At 41.8% G+C, this 25,100-nt stretch overlaps 1 protein-coding gene across 1 annotated transcript in view; it reads right to left on the reverse strand.

Annotated features, from left to right (window-relative positions):
• Nucleotides 1–2,375: 2,375 nt before the first annotated feature.
• ap1m1 (adaptor related protein complex 1 subunit mu 1) overlaps nt 2,376–25,100 on the reverse strand; it is a 111,203-nt gene continuing 88,478 nt past the window's right edge. Inside the window, exon 12 of the mRNA XM_039767032.1 lies at nt 2,376–3,304. Within this exon, the coding sequence (XP_039622966.1) occupies nt 3,282–3,304 (23 nt within the window). The 3' untranslated portion in view covers nt 2,376–3,281. The remainder of the gene's footprint in view (nt 3,305–25,100) is intronic.

The following is a 25,100-nucleotide window of genomic DNA, read 5'->3' on the forward strand; positions in this document are numbered from 1 at the left end:
CAGAGGACTAAATCCTTCTAACAGGGCCATTAAAATGAAGGGAAAAAAAGTGAATTAGCAGTGAAAACTGGTCACTGATTTGGAAAAGGGTTAGCCGTTGCGGCCCACCTGGCCTGGAGTTCGACACCCGTGGTCTACGGTATCTGTCAATGTCTCTAACAAGCCCTTTACAGCTAATGGACAGTGCAAGGTGGTCCATAATAAGTCTTCGACTGGTTGCATAGCAACAAAATGTAGCAAAACTCGGAGATCTTCTGGATTAATAATGCCAAGGGATGGCTTGCAGGTGCAGGGTGAACCAGTGTGACTGACCCCTTGCCAGCTTTTACTCGGGTGTTGCTTAGATGTAAGAATTTATTTATTTAACACTAAATACTGTGCCCTCCATAATATTTGGGACAAAGACACATTTTTCCTTGAGTTAGCCATCTGATTCACAGTTTAAACACAAACAATTTAGACATTGTGGTTAAAATGCACCTTGCGGTTTTCATTTAGGGGAATTTGCAGACATTTCAGCCACACCGTGTGGAAATGACAACACTTTTTTTTTCTTACACGGCTACCCCTATTTCAGGGCACCACAATGTTTGGCAAAACTGGCATCATAGGGGATTGTGATCACTCAATTGGGCCTCATGGCTTCATCAGATACCTCGGCCTGCTTGTAGTCTTTGTAGTCTGTAGTTGCCATTGTGTGAGGATAAGAGCTAAGTCAAAGCCATTATGAGGCTGAAAAACAAGAATAAAACCATTGGAGACATCAGGAAAACCTTAGGATGACCAAAACCAACTGTCTGGAATATCATGAGCTCATCTGGTGAGCTCAGTAGTCACTAAGGGACTGCTAGGCCAAGGAAAAAGGCCACTGCTGATGACAGGAAGAATCTTTAATATGGTAAAGAAAAAGCCCCCAAATGCCTGTCTGACAGACCATGCACAGTCTTCAGGGGGCCGATGTGTGTGTATGTCAGAGACGACTATCATCTGAAGACTTCATGAAGAGAAACACAGAGGACACACTGCAATATGGAGACCACAAAAACAGGATGGCAGATTATGGTTTGTGAAAAAAGGACTTCAAAGAGCCTGCTGAATTCTGGGAAAAGGTCTTGAGGACAGACAAGACCAAGATGAACCTGACCAGGGTCATGGCAAAGAGTAAAGTGTGGAGATGAGAAGGAACTGCCAAAGCAGACCAAGTCATCTGATAAACATGGCAATGCTGGCGATGTTATGGCTTGGGCACATATGGCTGCCACAGGTCCTGGCACACGTCTCTTCATTGACGATAGAACTGCTGACGGCAGACACACAAGGAATTCTGAGGTGTGTAGAAACATCTGATCTGCTCAAGTTCCTGTAAATGCCTCCAAACTCCGTGGACGGCGCTTCATCCAACAAGATAAAGAGCAAGACATACTGCTAAGGAGTTTGTCAGAGCTAAAAAAAAAAAAAAAATGGAAAATTCTTGAATGGCCAAGCCAGTCACCTGATTTAAATCCACTTGAGCAGGCCTTCCACAGCCTGAAGAAAAAAAATTAAGGGGACAAGCCCCTCGAAACAAGCAGGAGCTGAAGATGGCTGCATGAGAGGCTCGACAGAGCATCACAAGAGAAAGACCCTCAGCACCTGGTGATGTCTGTGAATCGCAGACTTCAAGCAGTCAAAATCCTAAATATCCTAAATATGACAACGGCTTTAACAGACCTGCCACTGCTGTGTCCGAAAAGTATAGTGCCCTGAAAATGGGGGGTTGGCCGTGTAGAAAAAGAGCTGTGTGACTGAAATGTCTGCAAATCCCTTTAAATGAAAGTCTGCAATGTGAACTTTAATCATAATGTCTCAATTGTATGATTTGTAATTTTAATCTCCTTAAATAAATATCAAGGTAAAAGGGCTCTTTGTCCCACACATTATGGGGAGCACTCTACATCCTGTGCTGAGCTGATATCCCAGAGAAGGCCCCATCTTGTACCCATGGCCCAGCCACACGACTCCCACTAGAGCAATGGGAGCGAGGCGTGGATGAGTATTAGTACTTGGAAACATTTTCCCTCCTATGCCACACAGACTTGTGTTACATCCATCCATCCATCCATTGTCTAACCCGCTGAATCCGAATACAGGGTCACGGGGGTCTGCTGGAGCCAATCCTAGCCAACACAGGGCACAAGGCAGGAACCAATCCTGGGCAGGGTGCCAACCCACCGCAGGACACACACAAACACACCCACACACCAAGCATTTACAGGATATCAATATTCCGAAAAGCCCATCCAGTTTTCATTGTTTCATTTTGGTGTCGATATTTGCCACACATCACAGGCACATGTGTGTCGATGGCCGGGCAGTTAAATTAAAATGACACAAGGTGAGACAGAGGACTGATATTTTAATGACTAATGTAACAGAGTGTGCTTTTCATACACTGATCGATACACAAGATGACGCGCACACCCCTCACTCCCAAAACAAGCTCGATGAATACCACGGCACCAAGTGGGATTTAGCCTTCTTCAAGATCACTTGAATCGGCCATTCACAAAAACAGACCCGAAAACACTTCCTTCAATAGCAGGGGGAAAAAAAAAACACCTGACACCTCGCTGCTACTCTTCAGGTTCTCGTAGTCTGAAGCCTGCCACACGTGGTCCGAGTGTGAGGGACGGAGTGTGAAGTGAAGCCGGATATGCCCCTCTAACTGCCCCCAACTCCAAACAAAAAACCACATTGCAGGGCAGGGAGAAGCAAGTTGGAAATGCTTAACCAAGTAATACTTCAAAATAAAAAATTAAAAATACTGACTGGGAAGGAAAAAGAAAGGCAAACTGGTGTGATCTGCAAAAGAAGGAATAAGTCAAACTGGCGTGCACACGTAAGACAGTGGCAATCACATTTTCTGGTGGGATAGAATGCTAACAAAAACATGGCAGTGATTTACATCTGCAGGCACTAAAAAGTGTTTATATATGGAGGTTAGAAAGCAGGACATTGGGTTTTGGGAAAATAAAAGTTAGTAACAGACAAACAACAGAACTCAACAGGGAAACGAGAAAAAAAATACTGGTACGCCAATGCAGAGGGGGTCTCTAATGGATACTTCAGAGCCCACCTGCACTCGCACAAAAAAAAAAAAAAAAAATATATATATATAAGAAAGTCGGAGATGATCTGATAAGTCCATAACAAAGACGCCACAGAGATATCCACCCAGGGGGGCTCCCAAGACCCTCAAAAGCTGCTCCCAGGTGCTGATCAAGCAATGCAAAAGGCCTCCATCATTGAGTTCGGAGCTGATAGTCTGAAAGAGGGAAAAAGAAAATGTTACTACAGGGGACCTTCAACAGCAGACGTGTGCAGCACCTACAGAAATGATCCTCACAAAAGGAAGGATTTGACATTTTATTATTACACAGTGGACTCAGTTTGGATTTTTTGACACATTGATCAACACATATAGTAAAAACAGATCTCTGCAAAGTTGTCTAAATTAATTACAACTGTAAAACACAAAATAACTGATGGCATTATGTATTCACCCCCCCACCTTTAACATTTTATTGATTTTATTAAAATCCAATAGCATTCCATACAATCAAGTCAAGTTTTAACAAAAAACAATCCCCACCATGAGCTAGGCCAACAGAGTAAAACTTTAATAAAAGTAAAAATAAGTAAATAAATAAAAATAAATACAATAAAAAAAAAGAGGAAAGAGAATCCGCTTCCTCAGTTTAAATGCTTATTCTAAAATGTTATTGATTAGATCCTGCCAGGTTTTGAAAAAGTTTTGTACAGATCCTCTGTTGAGGTGCGAATTTTTGCATTTAAGTTGATAAATATTTTGTACGTCTTATAATTTATAGCACTAATGTCTCTCATTGATAAGAACAGCAATGGTTAGGTGGTTAAGTACCCGTTTCCCCCTTTTTAGGACTGAGTCTCTTTGTAATTTTACGCCAGGGTTGAGGGAAGTGCCTCAGACAAGTTGGGCAAGTAATTCTCTGCAGGACTCTCTCAATCAACCCCAGCAGGAAAGCCAGACTGCCTAGCTGGCAGGCTTCACCTTAACAAATGGTATTAAGGGCAGGCGTGAAGGTATTCTGTGCCCCATTGGTCTGCAGTATGGCTGTTTGAAATTGGCTTGTATCAAAAGCCTTTAAGTACCACGAGGCCCTATTGGCTGTATGAGTTGGACAGAAAACCTATAAATTTGCTTGCTTTACCTTACCCTCTCTCTCTTACCATCTGATGAAGGAGCATCTCACACGCCATGAACTGAAAAGGACAACACAATGAAGAGCACAGCTCGGCAGCCATACTGAGACAGGCACGTGGGCCTGTTCTGAAGAAAGATGACCACCAATGATGCCTTAACTGCCGCCTGAAACTACACATCAGCATTTATCAGGTTGTATGGTTGCCAATATTCACTTGTACTTTGCTTATTGTTATTATTTTTTAATATTATCAATAATATATTATACGAAGTGTAACTTTAGTCCTGCAGGGGGGGACCTGTGAACTCCTGATTGGGCAGCAGGTCACACTGCATCACTCTTCATAGCCACTTCCCAGGTGCACCCCACCATGAGGTTGCACTGCATTGAAGCAATAAAGGGGATGGTGGGAAGAGGTCCCCTGTGAAGTCGCAATTACCTCAAAGTAATGGGGCAAGTGCCATTTGTGAAGTCAGGAGCACGTTGAAGTATTAAGGGTTGGTATTGTTTATGGGGACTGGAAGAGAGCCTGACAATTACTTCCGAGACCGTATATACAATACATCAATCTGCACCCCTATAGTATCACCATGTAATTCTGAAAGAACAGAGCAGTCCAAAACTCTTGTGCCTTCCTTCTTCTGGTTGCCACAGCGGATCATCTGTCTCCATCTCTCCCTGTCTTCTACATCATTTCCCTGCCTTCATGGCCTCCCTCACCACATCCATAAACCTCCTCGTTGCCTTCATCTTTTCCTTTTACCTGCCGTTTCCAACCTCATCATTTTTTCCCCGATGTACCCCTTATCTTTCCTTTGCACGTGCCCAAACCATCTCAATTAAGCTGCTCTCACATGGTCACCAGATTTTCGTACCTGCGTTGTCCCTCTAATATCCTCATTCCTAAACCCGTCTACTCTCGTTACTCTGAGCGAAAATCGTAGCATCTTCAACTCTGCCGTTTCCAGCTCTGTCTCCTGTTTTCTGGTCAGTGCCACCGACTCCAAAGCATACAGTATAGCTGGTCTCACTATCACTTTATAGACCTTACCTCTTATTCTTGCTGATACCTGTCTGCCACAAATCACTCCTGCCACTCTTCTCCACCCAGGCCACCCTGCCTGCACTCTCTTCTTCACTGCTCTGCCGCACCCTCCATTGCTTTGGACTGTTGAACCCAAGTATTTAAATTTGTTCACCTTCACCACCTCAGCTCCTTGTGGTCACATCCTTCCACCACCTTCTCTCTCATTTATGCCTTTATATCAAGTCAATTTTATAAATTACTAGGGGGCTTCGCCTCCTGCTCGCTTCGCTTGCCAACCCCCCCGGCCTGTGCTACGTGCCAGCCACTTCCGTGTCTCTGCCGCTCATGTATGTGGATTTCACTTTCACCAAACAACTAAATTTTTAATTCTCGTGGATACGCCTCTTCATTGGGAAGAAACAATACTTTTCCCTGATGGCAACACGAATTAGATGATCTACAAGTCTCCGACTTTAAGTTTAAATCCGAACAATATATTCAATCACTTTTCGCTGTTCCGTTATTTCACTAAGTAATAATTTTTGTTTATTTGCGCTAATGCGATCTTTACTATCATTTTCTGAGACTTTCAAATTTTAGTACTTCCATCATCTCTAACGTGCTCTGCATGTGTATCGCGCCAACGTTTCTGAATTCTTTACGACATTCTACTTTGTCTTCTACTCTTTGTCTTTTATTTCCAGCCCCAGGCGTGGTTAAATCTCTTGGCGCAAAGACTCGTCTTGCGGGACGTGAAAGTATCTCTCTGAAAAGGTAACGTCTCGTCCCAGGATTTTTTTTTATTATAATAGAGCGACAATTTTTTAAACATTTCTTTGAAGTCAATAAAAAGTAATTAAGTAAAAATGTACTCAACAAAGGAAAAAAAAAGAATCCTGCATCGATTTTACAGAAGTAACCACACTTTAACATGTTAACTGCAGAAAAATTTGGGGAGTTGGAACTGAATTATGTCCTAAAAAAAATGTTGTACCCTAGGACTCTTTGTGACCTCAATCCAAATTCCTTTTGAGGTGTAGAGAAAAGTGACCTGGTCTTCCTAAAGGCCAAGAGCCTGCCATGCAGGACTCTAAATTTAGTAGGAGTCCATCAAGAGAGGACAAAATACATTGTAGGCACGGAGTTTAATGCACGACAACTCGTACAGCGACAGAAATGGACCTGGCATCTCCTTCACGTAACACTCTCTATTCTTAATGTTGGTCAGGGGGAAATGGGCTGCACACGCACTGTATGGCCATGCCCACTGAACCCAATCTTTACTAAAGTGCACAAACCGGCTGCTTACAGTCTTCATGAAAAAAAAGAAAAAATAACCAGTGGAAATACGCATCGATAAACAAGAAGATCAGCCTGCCATGGCGGATCAGCTGTTCTGCCCACAATAGTGCATTATGGTTGAGCTGGTCAAGTGTCTGCAAAGATCATAGCACTGCAATTCTGCAATCCCATTGACTCGCCATCTTTGTACTCCTTGTTATCTTTACTTGACTTCTTAAGATTTCCCACTAATATAATTAATTTTCATACATACTGTATAAAGAATTATTAAAATTCTCAGGGTTTTATATAGGGATTTTTTTTTGTATTTGGTACACTGTATTAATCCCCATTGGAAAACTGTCTTGTTACATGACCATTGGGGGGGTTAGAGTGCAGAGTCAGCCCTTGTACAGCAGCCCTGAAGAAATGATCAGGTTAAGGGCCTTGCTCAAGGGCCCAGGGGAGCAGGATCTCTTCTGGTGGTAATAGGATTTGAACCGGCAACCTTCCAGATACCAACGCAGTGCCTTTGCCTCAGAGCCACCACTCTGTAGGGAAGCCATAGCACGAAAAAAAAAAAATCAATAATTATTTTCAAATATTTTTGAAAAATTGCTCTAACCTTTCAAATACATTATATCACTGAAAGGTGGCATTGTATAATACTAATTAAATCACTAGGACTTCTTCTTTCGGCTGCTCCCGTTAGGGGTCACTACAGCAGATCATCTTGTTTCATATCTTTCTGTCCTTGTCGTCTTTCTCTGTCACACCCATCACCTGCATGTCCGCTCTCACCACATCAATAAACCTTCTCTTAGGCCTCCTCTTCCCTGGCAGCTCTATCCTTAACATCCTTCCCCCAATATACCCAGCATCTCTCCTCTGCACATGTCCAAGCCAACGCAATCTCGCCTCTCTGACTTTGTCTCCCAATCGTCCCACCTGAGCTGACCCCATAATGTCCTCATTTCTAATCCTGTCCATCCTCGTCACACCCAATGCAAATCTTAGCATCTTTAATTCTGTCACCTCCAGCTCTGTTTCCTGCTTTCTGGTCAGTGCCATCGTCTCCAGCCCATATAACACAGCTGGCCTCACTACCATCCTGTAGACCTTCCCTTTCACTCTTGCTGATACCCGTCTGTCACAAATCACTCCTGACACTCTTCTCCACCCTGCCTGCACTCTCTTTTTCACTTCTCTTCCACAATCCCCATTACTCTGTACTGTTGATCCCAAATGTTTAAACTCATCCACCTTTGCCAACTCTACTCCTCTCATCCTCACCATTCCTCTGACCTCCCTCTCATTCACACACATGTATTCTGTCTTGGTGTTCCTACTCACCTTCATTCCTCTCCTCTCTAGAGCAGATCTCCACCTCTCCAGAGTCTCCACAACCTCCTCCCTACTATCGCTACAGACCACAATGCAAACATCATAGTCCACGGGGACTCCTGTCTAATCTCATCTAATGACTATAGTTCATTATTTAACGTGCTCAGCTATATTCCTGTTAAAGGGATTATAAAGGAATGGAAGAAGCCTGTGGTGTGTATATGGACCCTGTGCTGTAAAAAATTGCGCCATCCTTCAGATGAGATGTAAAACTGAAGTCCTGGCACTCTGTGGTCATCCAAGATCCATGGGCATCCTTCATAAAGAGCAGGGTGTATGCCGATATGTAGGCTAACTAGCCCTCCATGGCCTAGTCATTCTGGCCCCCTAATCATCCCCTGTCTCTAATTAGCGCTCTCTCTGTCACCACTTGTACGTTAAGTGTACTGGTACAAAATGGCTGCCACTTCATCATCCCGGTGGATGCTACATATTAGTTAGTGGTGGTTGAAGAGGCTTCCTCACTCACTATGAAATGCGCTTTGAAAAGCGTTAAATAAATGTAAAGGATTATTATTATTATTATTGAAGGATTGTAAGCATTTCTGCTGTGGATTCAACAACAAAAGACAACACATAATGCTTTACTGACACACTTACACTACAATATGAAAGCAGCCCTGGGTTTCTGTATGAAAAGCAGTAAAATATATAAAATTTGTGCTCAGAGTTAAAAGGCCTGACAACACACAAGTCACAATTTGGACTTGAACTCAATGGAGATGCTCTGGCAGGACCTGAAATGTGCTGTTCACACTCGCAAACCCACCGGTGTGTCTAAATTAAAGCAGTTCTGCAAGGAAACGTGGGCTAAAAATCACGTAACAGGGATGTGAAAGACTAATATCAAATTATAGGAAGTGTTCAGTTGTGTTTATTGTGGCTAAAGGTGCTGCAAACAAGTATTGAAACTATGCGGACATCTTTTTTTTTTTTTGTTTCCTCATGTGTGATAGAGGATAAATTTGATCCTTGAAAAATAATAATAATAAAAAAGTAATCATTAAAAAACAAATTATGTGCTCTCTCAGGTTCACCTTCTTTACGCACACCTTGTCTGAAGGTCTGAGGCCACTCATTCTGTAAAACGTGAAACCAGAGGATATTAGGAAAGGGGCAAATGTGTTTTCACTGCAGCATAAAATGGTTGAGAATGCAAAGAAGCCAATCTCGTGCTACCTGTGTCGTGACTCGAGCTTCAGTGTTGTTAAAAGTTTGGGTTGTCGCAGGTCCTCTCTGCATGGAATTTGTATGTCCTCCCCATGTCTGTGTAGGCTTTCCTCTGGGCGCTCCACTTACCTCCCAAAGTCCAAAGACATGCAGGTTTAGGTGCAAAGGGATCTAGTGTGTGGTTAGTGTGTCGGTTTGCCAACGCTGGCGCCCTTTCCAGGGTTTGTTCCTGCCTTGTGCCCTATGCTAGCTGGGAGAGGCTCCAGCAGACCCCCACGACCCAGTTCAGGTTTGAAAATGACTAACTGACTGATCTTGGTAGTTGTCATGGCTCAGCCATCCCAGGCTAGAGTTCAAATTCATGTTTTACGACATCTTTGTTTCATTTTTGGTTCTTTCGTGTGTATTAAGTTTACTTGTGTCTATTCACCATTGCTTGTGTTCAAGTTTCAATGCCTCTGCTTTGTTCCAGTTGTTTTGTGGGCGGCCCCACAGGCAGTGAGGCCACCCGCCAATCACTACCAGAAACTGCCCACCACCCTGTAAACTGGAGGGTCCTGGTGGTTTATTTTGAATGTGCTAGGGGGTTGTTGGAAAGTTCTTGTGTTTTTCCTGTGCTTTTTGATTTATTTGATCTCTGTGCTCTGTTTTTTGACTTTGCCTTGGATTTCTATACAGATACAGTGGAACCTCGGGTCACGAACGTCTTGGACCACGTACAAATTGGGTTACGACCAAAACGTTCGTCAGACTTTTGCATCTGTTCATGACAACACACGCGGGTGACGAAAAAGCCAGTTTGCCTTCCGATGATTTCCGCACGTGTTCATTCTCTGTCTGTACATTGTTCTCGGTCAGACGTGTGTGCATGCAAGGTTAGTTTTCTTGGTTGTTTATGGTTAGTTTTCGTATAAATTAAGGCTTTTTCAAATTTTCATTTTTTCCCTGGGCTTAAAACTCATTAAAAAAAAAAAAAAGTGTTTACAGAGAGCGGTTCGTAAGGCTGTAGCGTGAACACCTGCAATGTTAGTTTTCTCTGTTAAAGGTTTTCTCAGCGTCATTGAGTGTTTTTACATTTAGTTTACTATTACACTGTGCATTCTATGGTATTATTAACTATTTTTGTGCTTAAAAATCTTGAAAAAAATATATTTACGTACGGTCCGGAACGGATTAATTGTATTTACATGCAATCCTATGGGGGAAATTAGTTCAGGTCACGACCAAATCGGGTTGCGACCAGAGTTTTGGAATGAATTACGGTCGTGACCCGAGGTTCCACTGTACTATGTTCGCTTTGGAAGTGCGTTTTCAGGCAAGTCCATTTAGACACTGTAGCCCCTAATGGTGTGAGAGAGCATTTTTGTGAAGAATAAAATGTTTTTATTTTTATGAAGGGGCAGAGTGGTGGCTAAGAGGCTAGGGATCTGTGCCGGTAATCTGAAGGTACATAAACGCCAGACGTATGACATTAATCTTCATCCAGCCCTGCCAGCAGGTCCTCTAACCCGCAGGGAAAACTCTGCGTAAAAAACTTCACACTGTTCAGTGTGGTGTTGAGTTGTCACCCGTTGAACAGCTGCTCTCGGATCTCAACCTGGGTGGTTCGTTATGTGGTGGGTGCGGCAATGCGCTGTAATCAGCGTACGCTCCCAGCCTCTCCATTTTGACACTGTGGACCTTAAGTGTGTGACAGGGCATTATTGAGAAGAATAAAATCTTTTTAAATTTTATGAAGTTTCTGCGTTTGCCAGTTTATCTAGCTGGGGTATGGCGGTGTAGCTGCAGGAGTTTAAGGCGAGTTCAAGCACGGGTAAAATGCATGCCGAAAGAAATCTCTCAGTCCAAAAATATTTAGTGACAATTCAAAGCAAACAATCCACATGTGAAAAAAATGTATCTTCTCTGCCTCGCAGTTAGGAGACCCGTCTGGGTTCGCTTCCCGGGTCCTCCCTGCGTGGAGTTTGCATGTTCTCCCCGTGTCTGCGTGAGTTTCCTCCCACAGTCCAAAGACATGCAGGTTAGGTGCATTGGCGATTCTGAATTGGCCCTCGTGTGTGCTTGGTGTGTTTGTGTGTGTCCTGCGGTGGGTTGGCACCCTGCCCGGGATTGGCTCCTGCCTTGTGCCCTGTGTTGGCTGGGATTGGCTCCAGCAGACCCCCCGTGACCCTGTATTCAGATTCAGCGGGTTAGACAATGGATGGATGGATGGATGAAAATGTATCTTCTCTAAACTTAGCTGTTTCTATGCTTAAAGATTCTTTACTTTGTCTTCTGTACGCTTTAAACGTACGGCACAGCACATAAAATTCGGTACTTTGTCTTTCATGTTACTTGGCACACAAAACACGCATATTTCGAAGAGGGTGATTCTTTTCTATACCCACTGTATTGGTATTTGTATCAAACATTGTGCTTTGTGTCTATGTTGCATTTCTGTTTAATTCCATATTTATTATTATTATATAGGAGGCTGGGTCCATAAGTGGAAGCACATTGAGATGAACTAAAAATAGATTTTGCTTACTCCGATAAAGTTCAAAGTTGTCCTGCACATTTTAAATATTCTAAACATGGTTCTGTAAACAATTTTTTTTTTTTTTTTTTACAGGCACCTTTCATGTAACCCAGACATAAACTTCATTAACATCGACACATTAACATGAAAGACAATAAACAAAAACCTGTTACTTCCTGTGGAACTTGAGAAAAAGTTCAATCAACATTTAATCATCTTTTACTTACAGACCATTATTTAGCTGCTCTCAGTTGTATTCTTGTTAAGACTCACAACATCTAATGGTGATGCTCATTACGGAAGCCACTACAGAAAACAACAGTGCAGTTGAACAAGTCGACATTCTCAGATGGCTGAGTGTAACTTAAATATTAAGGCAATCAAACTGGAAGAGGATGAAGACGACTCCTTCATTATGTGGGACTGGCAGAGTCCACGCAATCGTTTCTGCTGTCCTGATCCTAGGAATCACAAAGCCCCACCTAAATTCTGAGAGGGAAGTTAAACTCCTATTTCAGGTACTCAGACTGTAATTATTGGGTTGTACGAAATACAAGCTAGAGGATGCATGACGTTGTCATATTTTAATTTTGGAAAAGAGACCCTCATTAGTACTAGACAGTACCACTACTAGAGTGTGGGCTCAGTCACCATTTTGCCAAAGAACATAGCCATGAATAAAGAATGGGACCAAAACATCCTCCGAGAGCAACTTCTACCAACCATCCAAGAACAGTTTGGTGACCCACCATTCCTTTTCCAGGAGCACCGGGCCATAAAGTAAAAGTTATAACTAAGTGGCACAGGGCACAAAACATCAAAATTGTGGTGTCCATGGCCAGGAAACTCCCCAGACCTTAATCTCATTGAGAACTTGTGGTCAATCTTCAAGAGGCGGGTGGACAAACAAAGTCCCACCAATTCTGATTATGCAAGAAAGACCCTGCCATCAGTCAGGATTTGGCCCAGAGGTTGATTTGCAGAGGTCTTGAAAAAGAAAGAAGGGCCAACACTGCAAATATTGACTCGGCTCATAAACTTAATGTCATTGTCAATAAAAGCCTTTGAAACGTATGAAATGCTTGTAATTATACTTCAGTATACCATAGAAACATCTGACAAAAAGATCTAAAAACACTGAAGCAGCAAATTTTGTGAAAACCAACACTTGCGTCATTCTCAAAACTTTTGGCCACAACTGTATGTGAGAACTGTCCAGTCTTGTTGTTTACAGGACATCTGATGGTCTCTTAATCGTCCAGTATATTGTGTGTATGACATCAACCATTCTCCTATTATATTCTTGTTTTTTATTTACTTAAACATTTCTGTAAGAGCCGATCTTAATGTTAATATTAAATTCACATAAGTGTTCCTGCTTAATTTCAATAGATTTCTAAAATGGCTAATTCCGATTAGGATGACCGGGCTATTGGCCTCCTGGAAACCTGGTTAACTGATGTCGATTTTGAATTTGCGATAAATCCAATTATGTGTCCATGTAAAGCCATAACCAGGTTACTTTTTATATTTGTGGTATTTATCGGATTTTCTTTCCCTGCTTATCCGGTTAGTTTATACTTTATTAATTATAAGCAGGTTCTGAATTTTATATTTGACGAGTGTTGAATCCACTCTGTCAGTCTGCGCTATACATTTGCTTGACACACCATTTCAGCAGTCACGGGTAGAAGAGCCCACAAAATACATTTACAGAGGGAAATGTTCAGGCGAAAAATCTGTCTCAATATTTCAAAAATCGGTAAACGTATGTTGATGAGCTGAATGTCCAGTGCTACTAACATGGCCTTTCTATAACTTCAGTTTAACTTAATTTAACTTAATCCTAATACTCTGTATGTTCAATTTCCTCATAATAACTATTCATGGTGGCTCTAAAATCCGTACTGACCCCTACTCTCTTTTCTGTTTCTTTTTCCAGTTTCTTTGTGGTGGTGGCCTGCGCCACCTCCACCTACTCAAAGTTTCATGATGCTCCAACAATGATGGACGGATTAAAAGGAAGAAGTCTACGTGACCATCATCATCATCAGGACCTTCCGTGAGAACCCTAAATCCAAAGAGGACTGTTTCATTTATGTTAGGTAGAATGCCCAGAGGGGACTGGGCGGTCTCATGGTCTGGAATCCCTACAGATTTTATTTTTTCTCCAGCCGTCTGGAGTTTTTTTGTTTTTTCTGTCCCCCCTGGCCATTGAACCTTACTCTTATTGATGTTAATTAATGTTGATATATTTTGTTTTCTTATTGTGTCTTTTTTCTATTCTTTATTATGTAAAGCACTTTGAGCTACTGTTTGTATGAAAATGTGCTATAGAAATAAATGTTGTTGTTGTTGTTACACTCAGCAACACCATCTCAAGAGCAGCAGGGCTTGCATAGTCTGATTACTTTTTAAAGTAACGAGTACCGCATATACTTGCATTTAAGTTCTCCCACGGATAAGTCGGGGTTTGATTTTACCGTTTAGATTCTGGTATTTTATAATGTCGGTCATATAAGTCGAATGCGGAAAACTCACACTATTAGTCCAAGAGATTATGATATGCTAACGCGCACCTGAGAGAGTAACCACGGAGCACACAGCCTTTTTTTTTTCTATGTATTGTGCCTACGTGACCACACGGTAATACCTGAGCTATTGCGAAGCGATGTTTGCACTGTTTTGTGCGTCTCACACCCTCATACACCTTTACACCAGTTGTTGAAGTGGCGAAAGAAACTGGTAACTACGCTGCTGCAACAAAATTCGATGTGTCTGAGAAACTGGTGCGAGATTGGAGGCGGCAAGGAGATGTAAAAAAAAAATTTAAGTGTCGCATTTTTGAACGGGCATATGTCTGGGTCTGGGCGGCACGGTGGCGCAGTGGTAGCGCTGCTGCCTCGCAGTTAGGAGACCTGGGTTTGCTTCCCGGGTCCTCCCTGCGTGGAGTTTGCATGTTCTCCCCGTGTCTGCGTGGGTTTCCTCCGGGCGCTCCGGTTTCCTCCCACAGTCCAAAAACATGCAGGTTAGGTGGATTGGTGACTCTAAATTGGCCCTAGTGTGTGCTTGGTGTGTGGGTGTGTTTGTGTGTGTCCTGCGGTGGGTTGGCACCCTGCCCAGGATTGGTTCCTGCCTTGTGCCCTGTGTTGGCTGGGATTGGCTCCAGCAGACCCCCGTGACCCTGTATTCGGATTCAACGGGTTAGAAAATGGATGGATGGATGGATGTCTGGGTCTGATTTTATGGTCAATTTTTCGGGTTTCAAGACCAGACTTCTACGCGAGTATATATGGTAACCTAATGTAATACTGATCTTACTCTTAAAAAAATACCTGTGTTATTATCGTCCAAGCAGCACCGGGTGTAAGGCAAGGAGCACACATACTGATATACCAGTCCTATGCAGGGCTCAATCGCACAGCCAAGCAAAAACTGTGCAGTGAGCAAGCCGTCAACAGAAACCTACTAATAAAGCATCAATTTTCCTAAACATATTTATAAAGCACAAGAAAAGCTTAAGTGGAGCACAGGCAGATGAAGTAACTTACTTGTGGTAAGTAGTGGGATTTGGGCCCACGACCTCAGGGTTTGTAGTCCAAAGCCTCAACCACTATGCCACCCTGCCTGTGTCCCCATAACAGTGGCCCATTTGGGAAAGTGACACAAAAGAAGCCAATTCCCAGCAATATTCATGGAAACGTACAGCTGGTGTGGGATAAGGTTTATTGGTCGGATGAAAACAAGACAGAGATGTGTTTTGGCCAAAGTGCAAAGTGCTATTCATGATGCAAACCCAATACTGCCTTATGCCCCTAAAAACATGACTCGTTGTTTGAGAAGGGCCTAGAAAATGTCATTAGAGACATCCTGGACATCACTTGTTTAAGCTCCCCCCCATCAGGAAGGCGCTTCGGATCCATTCATACACGCACAAAAAACATTTTTTTAGTCTATCTGCCACCATAAACTTGCTGAATTCTGACACCTCCTCTGTGTGAGGTAATTTTTCATTGTACAAAAATTATAATAATAAGCTATGCTGTTAGCACTGTTTATTAATATGTGCAATAATAGACTATGCTGTTGTATATCTATGCAATAATAATCTGTCCTGGTTACTTGAACAGTTTACACTGTATATGGCATCTTGCTAATATTTTGAACATATTTTTTATGATTATTCTGTTTTTGGCTCTTTTTTTTGGTATTTACTAGGGGGCTCCACATCCTGCTCACTTTGCTCGCCCACCCCCATGTTTGGTTTACCGGAGATTATTTTCATGGGAATTGTTACATATGCATTATTTTCACTTTTGCTTTAAAAACTTTTGTAAAAACAATACTTGTCCTTTATTTCCGACCCCGTGTGTGGTTACATCTCTTTCTCGCATGACATATAACGCTGCTCGCGTTGTGAAGGGTTGGCTTTTGAGCGCATGCTAAGGAGATGCCGCCAGATCATCTGTGGTCTTTCTGCTGCTGGCGAGCTGCCTGTTCTGCTTGTCGCATGTCATTGTTTTAAGAGAGTACATGATGCGTGTCTGCCAAAAGCAATCCAACAACTGCTAGGTTAGATGTCCGTGGACTTGTTTTAAATCATGGCTCACTACCTTGTCTCACGTGACGTTGTAAAAACAATACTTGTTCTTTATTTCTGACCCCATGTGAGGTTACATCTCTTTCTCACAGGATGTATAACGCTGCTTGCGTTGTGATTGCGGCTGAACGCACACTAAGGAGATACCGTCGGATCATCTGCTGTCTTTCTGCTGCTGGCGAGCTGCCTGTTCTGCTTGTTGCATGTCGTTGTATTTAAGAGCTGGGAGCACATGATGCGTGTCTGCCAACAGCAATCCAACAACTGCTAGGTTAGATGTCCGTGGACTTGTTTTAAATGATGGCCCACTACCTTGTCTCACGTAACATTGTAAAAACAATACTTGTCCTTTATTTCCGGCCCCGGGCATGGTTAAATCTCTTTCTCGCAGGATCTATAATGCTGCTCGCCTTGTAAAGGGGGGCAGCGTAGATCATTTTAAAGCCTGTACAGCCACTGTCCTTTTTGCCACTTCGTGTCTCTGCTGCTTGTGTTGTTATCTCTTCTCCGTGATCATAAATATACACCTGACCGAATTGTGTTTTCTTTGAAATTAAACTTGTCGTTGCTTTAACTGTTGCGGGACCACAGATTCTTATAACGTATGGTCCATTATTGTGTAAATCTACGTTTTGTGCATTGAATGATGCGAAGGTGAAAAGATTTTGTTTTCTGCTGTTTGCCTTTTATTTCTGACCTCGCTTTGTCCTGCTCTTTTTTCAACTACACCTGGTCCTGATGATTAATTTCCTTTTGTTTGCACTAATGCGATCTTTAATATCTTTTTTTTTTTGATACTGTAGCAACTGACGTAATAAAGTGTCACAAAAGTTTTACTTGAACAATCGCCGACTTCGTAACCCGAAACACAACTAAACTTCGTAACCCGAAACACAACTTTCTAGCACCCTCTCCAACCCCTCATCCCCTGGGTTTCGTACTGCATCAATCGATATCCCGCTATCAGTCTTCCGTGCTGTACTCCGTCCTCCCTCAATCAGACCTAACAGTCACTTAAAACAAAAAAGGTTTCAACCTGGCTGAGACACTACAATACTTTCGAATTTTACTGCTTTCAAATTCTTTACCTTTCTCTGCATGTGTATCGCGCCATCGTTTGTTTGAGCCTTTTGAATTCCAATTCTTTCATAATCTCTTATCTGCCTTATTTTCTCTCCAACACTTTTGGGTCTCTTTTCTTCGCGCTGCCCTTTCTTTTTTGCTTAGTCATGGACGTGTCATCTCGAACGTATTGTCCTTATACGCTTTACATGTGCTGAGAGCACAGGATCGGTGTGAGCTACGTGCCTTTACATGACTGAGTGTTTTGCTGGCTTGATGCTTTTGCTTTCCAGGATTTTTTTTTTATAATAGAGAGATTTACTGTTTTGTTATCTATTTGCCTTTCAGATTTTAAATGCACCTTTGGGGTTGACACAAAAGTACCTCCGTTAATAATAATTGTCAGTAATGACAATAAAGTGCTTGACTGATTGATACCATGGGGAAGCTTTCATCAGCTGAACATTAGAACAATCTGGATGAGAACAGGCCATTCAGCCCAAGTCAGTCCTATCCACTTATTTCTTCCAAAAAAAAAAACATCAAGTCAAATTTTGAAAGTCCCTAAAGCTGAAGACTGGATGGAAACCATCACTGGGAAATTCCTCATAAAACACCATCCTTAAAGTGAAGTTTGGTGGTGGCAGAATGATACCACTGGGATGGCTTTTCATCAGCAGAAACTGGGGCTCTTATTAAGACTGATACAAGCATGGATATCAGTATAGCGAAATGAACACTGGAAGAGAACCTGTTCTAGTTGGCTGAGAAACTGAAGCTTCGGGAAAAGGCACATCTTCCAGCAGGATAACAATCTTAAGCACAAGGCAATGACAACACTGCGGTGGCTCAAAAAAACAAAACAAAAAAAAATAATAATGTGCCAGAATGGCCAAGTCAAAGCCATGATACAATACAATTTATTATTGCATAGCCCAAAATCACACAAGAAGTGCCGCAATGGGCTTTAACAGGCCCTGTCTTTTGACAGCCCCCGAGCTTTAACTCTCTAAGAAGACAAGGAAAAACTCCCAAAAAAACCCTTGTAGGGAAAAAAAATGGAAGAAACCTCAGGAAAGGCAGTTCAAAGAGAGACCCCTTTCCAGGTAGGTTGGGTGTGTAGTGGGTGTCAAAAAGAAGGGGGTCAATACAACCCAATACAATACACAGAACAGAACAAATCCTCAATACAGTATAAAAATAAAAATATTACAAAGCACAGCGCAGAATTTAACAGTAGATGATATCACATAATATGATTTGGATTTGTTCAGAGTTATGATCTCAACACAACTGAGAATCTGTGTCAGTCTCTGAAAATTGCAGCCCCGGGACTGCTGTCCAGCCAATAAGCAGTGTGCAAAGCTGGCTGAGGCTTAAGGCTGTTATTACAGCTAAAGGAGGTCCGACTTAATATTGACGTGCGGGGTTTGACTGCTTATGTAAGCAGTGTTTTTCCTGTTTTGATTTTTCTTACAAATGTACTTCTGACAAATGATTAACTTGGGATTTAAAAATAAACTGTAAGATTGTCAATAAAAATACTTAATCTGAAAGAAAGTGTGTAGGTATCTTCTGAAATCTAGAGAATGAAGATGATTTTCAAAGGGACTGAATACTTTTGCATGGTGCCGCATGTTTGATTTAATCATCGGGTATGTGCCTGGTTATCAGATCTGCAATGGATGAAGGGCTGGAATTAAGCAGCCAGCATGGATTGCTTCCTCACCGGCTAGCCACTTGAAGCAGATATACAAGTGACAGTGTGGTAGCTGGGTGTGCATGTGCTTGTCTGAGTGTTTCATGAACCGCTTCCACAGTTTAAACTAATCAGGAAATGTTAAGATGTTCCTTCATGTTAAATCACTATTGACAGATTACTTTTTTTTTTTTGCTTAATCTAATACTGCCTTTTTTATTTGTTGTCTGGATTGTAAAACAAAAATCCGGCAGCACAGATCATCTGAAAGATGATAACATTTAAAATAGTAATAGGCCTTCAATTTCATCCAACATAATTGATAGGTAGCTATAAAACCTGCAGTCCTCTAATTTAGTTTGCCCGTTTAGGTTTCTTTTTTCTTTTTTTAAGGGGGGTGGGAGAGTATTGTGGGGGTGTTACGATGTGTCGCTGCCGAAGATACCGTAATTAAACAAGCGTCGAACTTAAAAAGCTGCTGACTCAATACTAAAGCCTTGTCCTCGGCACAGCGACATCTGAGACAGCATGTCATTGGAATTCCTTCATCCACAAGAAAGTCCCAGAGGAGTAACCCAGAAACCACAGGGCCTCAGAGTGGCGTCGTCAGCTAGACCCCACTCTCTCTGTAAGCATGGAGTGGTGGTGGGGGGAGGCTGCCGATCAGAAGCCACTAGTCTGTAGTGCCACATTACCAAGCCTCACACTCGGCCCTCTCATTTTCTCTCCCCAGTGCCAAACCCCTAGTCCTGTTCCTATTTATAACACATCTTTCACATTTAGTGGCAGGGATTCACCCCCACAACCTAAGAAGCTTTTAAGATCTGTACTTATTATTATTATTATTATGCTTTTTTTAGTCTCCAAAATGAGCTGCTCTACTGGCCCTCGCTATTTCTGAGCTTATAGTTGGCTTCACAGTACGACACCATGAAAGATGCTCTGTTAGCCAGAACAGCTTACTTGACTCTAAGGCGACGTTTTGCTTTTGCAAACTTGGCTCTGTGTTTTACAGATGGACAAGAACCTTGTATGCCACGGAGCCAATTGTATATTTATTGTAAAAAGTGGTATATAACAATAACAACTTTTTTTTTTTTTATTATTATTAACATACGAAACACCTTTCAGATAACATCAATATTCTCATTACTATAATTTTAGCGGGTTAAAAGAACCAGGCCATCTTCAGTTCACTATTGTAACCATCTGGAACAAAATTCCAAGTCAGTATACAGTTAGGTCCATAAATATTTGGACAGAGACAACTTTTATTCTAATTTTGGTTCTGTACATGACCACAATGAATTTTAAGTGAAACAACTCCGATGCAGTTGAAGTGCAGACTTTCAGCTTTAATTCAGTGGGTTGAACTTAAAGACTGCATAACAATGTGAGGCAACTAAAGTATTTTTTGAACACAATCCCTTCATTTCAGGGGCTCAAAAGTAATTGGACAATTGACTCAAAGGCTATTTGATGGGCAGGTGTGTTCAAGTCCATCGTTATGTCTTATCAATTAAACAGATAAAAGGCCTGGAGTTGATTTGAGGTGTGGTGCTTGCATGTGGAAGATTTTGCTGTGAACAGACAACATGCGGTCAAAGGAGCTCTCCATGCAGGTGAAAGAAGCCATCCTTAAGCTGCGAAAACAGAAAAAACCCATCCAAGAAATTGCTACAATATTACGAGTGGCAAAATCTACAGTTTGGTACATCCTAAGAAAGAAAGCAAGCACTGGTGAACTTAGCATGCAAAAAGACCTGGGGCCTCATGTATAACGCCGTGCGTAGAACTCGCACTATAACATGGCGTAAGCACAAAAGCCGAAATGTGCTTACGCACAGAAAAATCCAGATGCAGGAATCTGTGCGTACTCCAACTTCCACGTTCTTCCGCTATATAAATCCGATCAGCGTGAAAACTAACGCCTGCACGCGCGCATTTTGCAACGCCCCAAATCCTCCCAGAATTATGCCTATTTGAATATGCAAATCAATATAAGTCGCCCTTAAGCGCAGCCTTCTGTGAAAAGACAATGGGAAAAGCACGGGAGAAATATAAGAATTTCAGTGAATACCAAGTGGAGGCAAATGAAAAACATACTATTTGTTCAAATAAACCGTGGTATAATCAACAAAAGGAAGTTGATCGAGTGACATAGCGTGTTGGAGAAACTTGAAAGCTCACATTCACAAAATCGCACAGTGCCGGAAATAAAAAAGAAGTCACATATCAAAGTCGCCGTGAAAAGAAGAGTTGTAAGCCCACTGTCTGAAAGTTTATTAGGGTACAGAGAAAAAGGCACACGGTGGGGAAAAAGCACAAAAAGTCAACTTTAATCTCGAATTTTCCACTTTAATCACGTAGTTTATTTTGTCATTTAGTAGAACATTATCTGTGGTGGGTTGGCACCCTGCCCAGGATTGGTTCCTGCCTTGTGCCCTGTGTTGGCTGGGATTGGCTCCAGCAGACCCCCGTGACCCTGTATTCGGATTCAGCGGGTTAGAAAATGGATGGATGGATAGAACATTATAAACTTCATCTTAAAATCGTTTAATTAACCAGTTTCTCAAAATTACATCGTAATTAAAGTAGCACGTTAAATGCTTTGTTTTGTATTTGATCTTCTACTCGTATGTGCTCTGTGTGTGTGAATCACTACTTGCTTCTTAAACTGGCTCTCTTCCTCCAACTGGACACACAGAGTCCATTACATTTGTGATATTACAGCTCTCTGAATAACTAAAATACTGAGATGTATACGTGATGTCATTTTCATGATGATAGGAGCTAAAGCACGTTATTAAACATGTGTTTCATGAGCCTCGTGCTCATGACAAGCATGTACCTTTTGTCGAAATTTGTCGCCATGCTTTTAGCTGTGTTGTTATTTTCTTTCTGTTTTATATTCAATATATATTGGCATGGCCGCCCCAAGAGTCCTTGCTTTTCTTTCCCCAAGTAACTGATCGCCACACAATCAGCTCTGTAATAGACGCGTTAAGCCATCTGTAAGCTTAGCCGATTCTTCAAAACGTTTAAAGAACATTGAAATATCTTCGTAGTACATGTTTAATTATTCTATCCTTCACGACACTCCCAGTGAAGAATATAGATTATTTAAATGAAGTTAAAGTTTTATGTGTATAATTTAACAAACATATTTTGCTGCATTTCACCTTAAAAATGATATCGCCATCATATGTAAATACGCTTTATAAAGTGGCCCAGGTTGTGAGATATTATAACTGTAGTGCAAGTTTACAGTGAGGTGATTGTACTTATAAGTACAAACCGTTCTACAAGGAGCAATTGATTGAGTGCATTTAAAGTTCTTGGGATTAAACTGTTTCTGAACCGCGAGGTCCGTACAGGAAAGGCTTTAAAACATTTTGCAGTGGCTGAGACAGCGTGTCCTTAAAGCTGTAGCTGCTGTGATTCACACTCAGATACAGTGATATAAATACTCTGAGTCGTGCAGTGAGAGCAATATGGAAAAAGATGATCCGCTGTGGCAACTCCTAACGGGAGGAGCTGAAAGAAGAAGAAGAAGGAGAAGAAGAAGAAGTGAGAGTAACAACGCTAAAGCAGTTATGGTATTTGGAATACTATGGCTGTTCCTCTGGACCATTATATTGTTACGAGTTAATTACAATCAGATGCATTACACTAATAAAAAATATGCGGTTAGTTTCTGTGTATTTATAAAGCCCCGTCATGAAAATAATGAGTAATCACACAAGAACAGTACCATTGCTTTGACGCTGGGTGCCGCCAGTCTGCAAAACCGAGCGGAGAACTTGCGTACGACAAGGCATGAGGTACCGTGGAAAAGTGCGTGGCTTTACGCCAAGTGTAGGTTTTATACATCGCGATTTGAACGTGGAAAAGTTCTTACGCAACATTTCTGTGCGTACGCACTGTTTATACATGAGGCCCCTGGACGTCCACGGAAGACAATGATGATCGCAGAATAATTTCCATGGTGAAGATAAACCCCTTCACAACAGCCCACCAAGTGAACAACACTCTCCAGGGCTTGGTCGGCGTATCGATGTCCAAGTCCACCATAAAGAGAAGACGGCATGAAAGTCAATACAGAGGGTGCACTGCAAGGTGCCAGCCACTCATAAGCCTCAACAATAGAAAGACTAGATTGGACTTTGCTAAAGAACATCTAAAAAAGCCAGCACAGTTCTGGAAAAACATTCTTTGGGCAGATGAAACAAAGATCAACCTCTACCAGAATGATGGCAAGAAAAAAGTATGAAGAAGGTGTGGAACAGCTCACTATCTAAAGCATAGCACATCATCTGTAAAACATGGTGGAGTCCGGCAGTGTGATGGCTTGGGCGTGCATGGCTGCCAGTGGCACTGGGACACTAGTGTTTATTGATGATGTGACACAGGCCAGAAGGAGCCAAATGAATTCTGAGGTGTTCAGAGACATACTGTCTGCTCAAATCCAGCTGAATGACGTCAAATTGATTGGGCAGCGGGCGTTTCATGATACAGATGGACAATGACCCAAAACATACAGCCAAAGCAACCCAGGAGTTTATTAAAGCAAAGAAGTGGAAAATTCTTGAATGGCCAAGTCAGTCACCTGATCTTAACCCAACTGAGCAGGCGTTTCACTTGTTGAAGACTAAACTTCGGACAGAAAGGCCCACAAACAAACAGCAACTGAAAGTAAAGGCCTGGCAGAGCATTAAAAAGGAGGAAACCCAGCATCTGGTGATGTCCAGGAGTTCAAGACTTCAGGCTGGCATTGCCAGCAAAGGGTTTTCAACCAAGTATTAGAAACGAACATTTTATTTCAAGTTATTTAATTTGTCCAATTACTTTTGAGCCCCTGAAATGAAGGGATTGTGTTAAAAAATACTTTAGTTGACTCACAATTTTATGCAATCGTTTTGTTCAACCCACTGAGTTAAAGCTGAAAGTCTGCACTTCAACTGCATCGGAGTTGTTTCATTTAAAATTCATTGTGGTAATGTATAGAAGATTAGAAAATTAGAATAAAAGTGGTCTCTGACCAAAAATTTATGGACCTAACTGTAAATCTTAAAAAAGCATAAAGATTAAATCTGAAAATTCTGATCATCAGTTTTAATTATTATCGTTTAACCTCACAGCACCACTTAAAATAACTTGTTGTTAGTCCTGCTGATCCAGAAACACCAAAAATAAACCAATATGGAGCAGCAGACACATATCGCTACATGATGCACAGGCAATAAACAAAAGAAATAAATAAGAACAATACTAATAATACAAATAATAATACTCTTTAGAATAAGAATATTTAGGATATTCATGCAACAATAACCAAACAGAACAAGTGCCAACCAGCCAATACACATTACTTGGCTGTGAATGGTCATTAAAATTGAATCAGAAGTGCAGGTGCCACAAGTCAAGCAGGTAACTGGATGGTTGCTAATAGCTTGACCAGCCATAACATCACGTGCTTATGTTCGTGTAAAGAAGGCTGTAATGCTAGACAGGAGCAAAGTGCTGACGGCTGCAAGCGCAAAATGGAGGATGAGAAGATGGATCAACAGCTTGTATGTTTTAACTGCTTCTATGTACACATACCACTACTTGTCTAAACACCTCAGTTTTTATGGAAATGCACACAGTTTAATGTCTTAATGTCTCAAGAAATGAAGCAAAAAACAATGGCAAATAAAAAAAAAAGTCAAAGAATCATTAAGTGTACATTAATCAGATTTTGGCTTCATCAAAGTAGCCACCATTTGCTGATATAAGAGCCAAAGTGTGGTAACCCTTTTGATTCACAATGCCAGTCACTGCAAGTCACCCACTCTGCCTCCAGCAAAAGAACCCTGGACCATCACACTTCCTCCTCTATGTTTGACCGTTGGGGACGCGCCTTTCACCAACGCGACGGCGTACAAACACCCTGTGTGATGAACCGAAGATTTCAAATTTGGACTCGTCGGTCCATTAAGACGTTCTTCCAGTCTCGGTAGGCCACAGCTGGTATTTCAAAAGCCAGTTTTTTCCTTAAAGGACTGACTTTCTTCCTGCCACTCACACTGTCAAAACCTGCAGCACCAAGTCTCCTCTTCAACGTACAAACCGAC

Source organism: Polypterus senegalus, chromosome 10 (assembly GCF_016835505.1).
Source record: "Polypterus senegalus isolate Bchr_013 chromosome 10, ASM1683550v1, whole genome shotgun sequence".
Lineage (NCBI taxonomy): Eukaryota > Metazoa > Chordata > Cladistia > Polypteriformes > Polypteridae > Polypterus > Polypterus senegalus.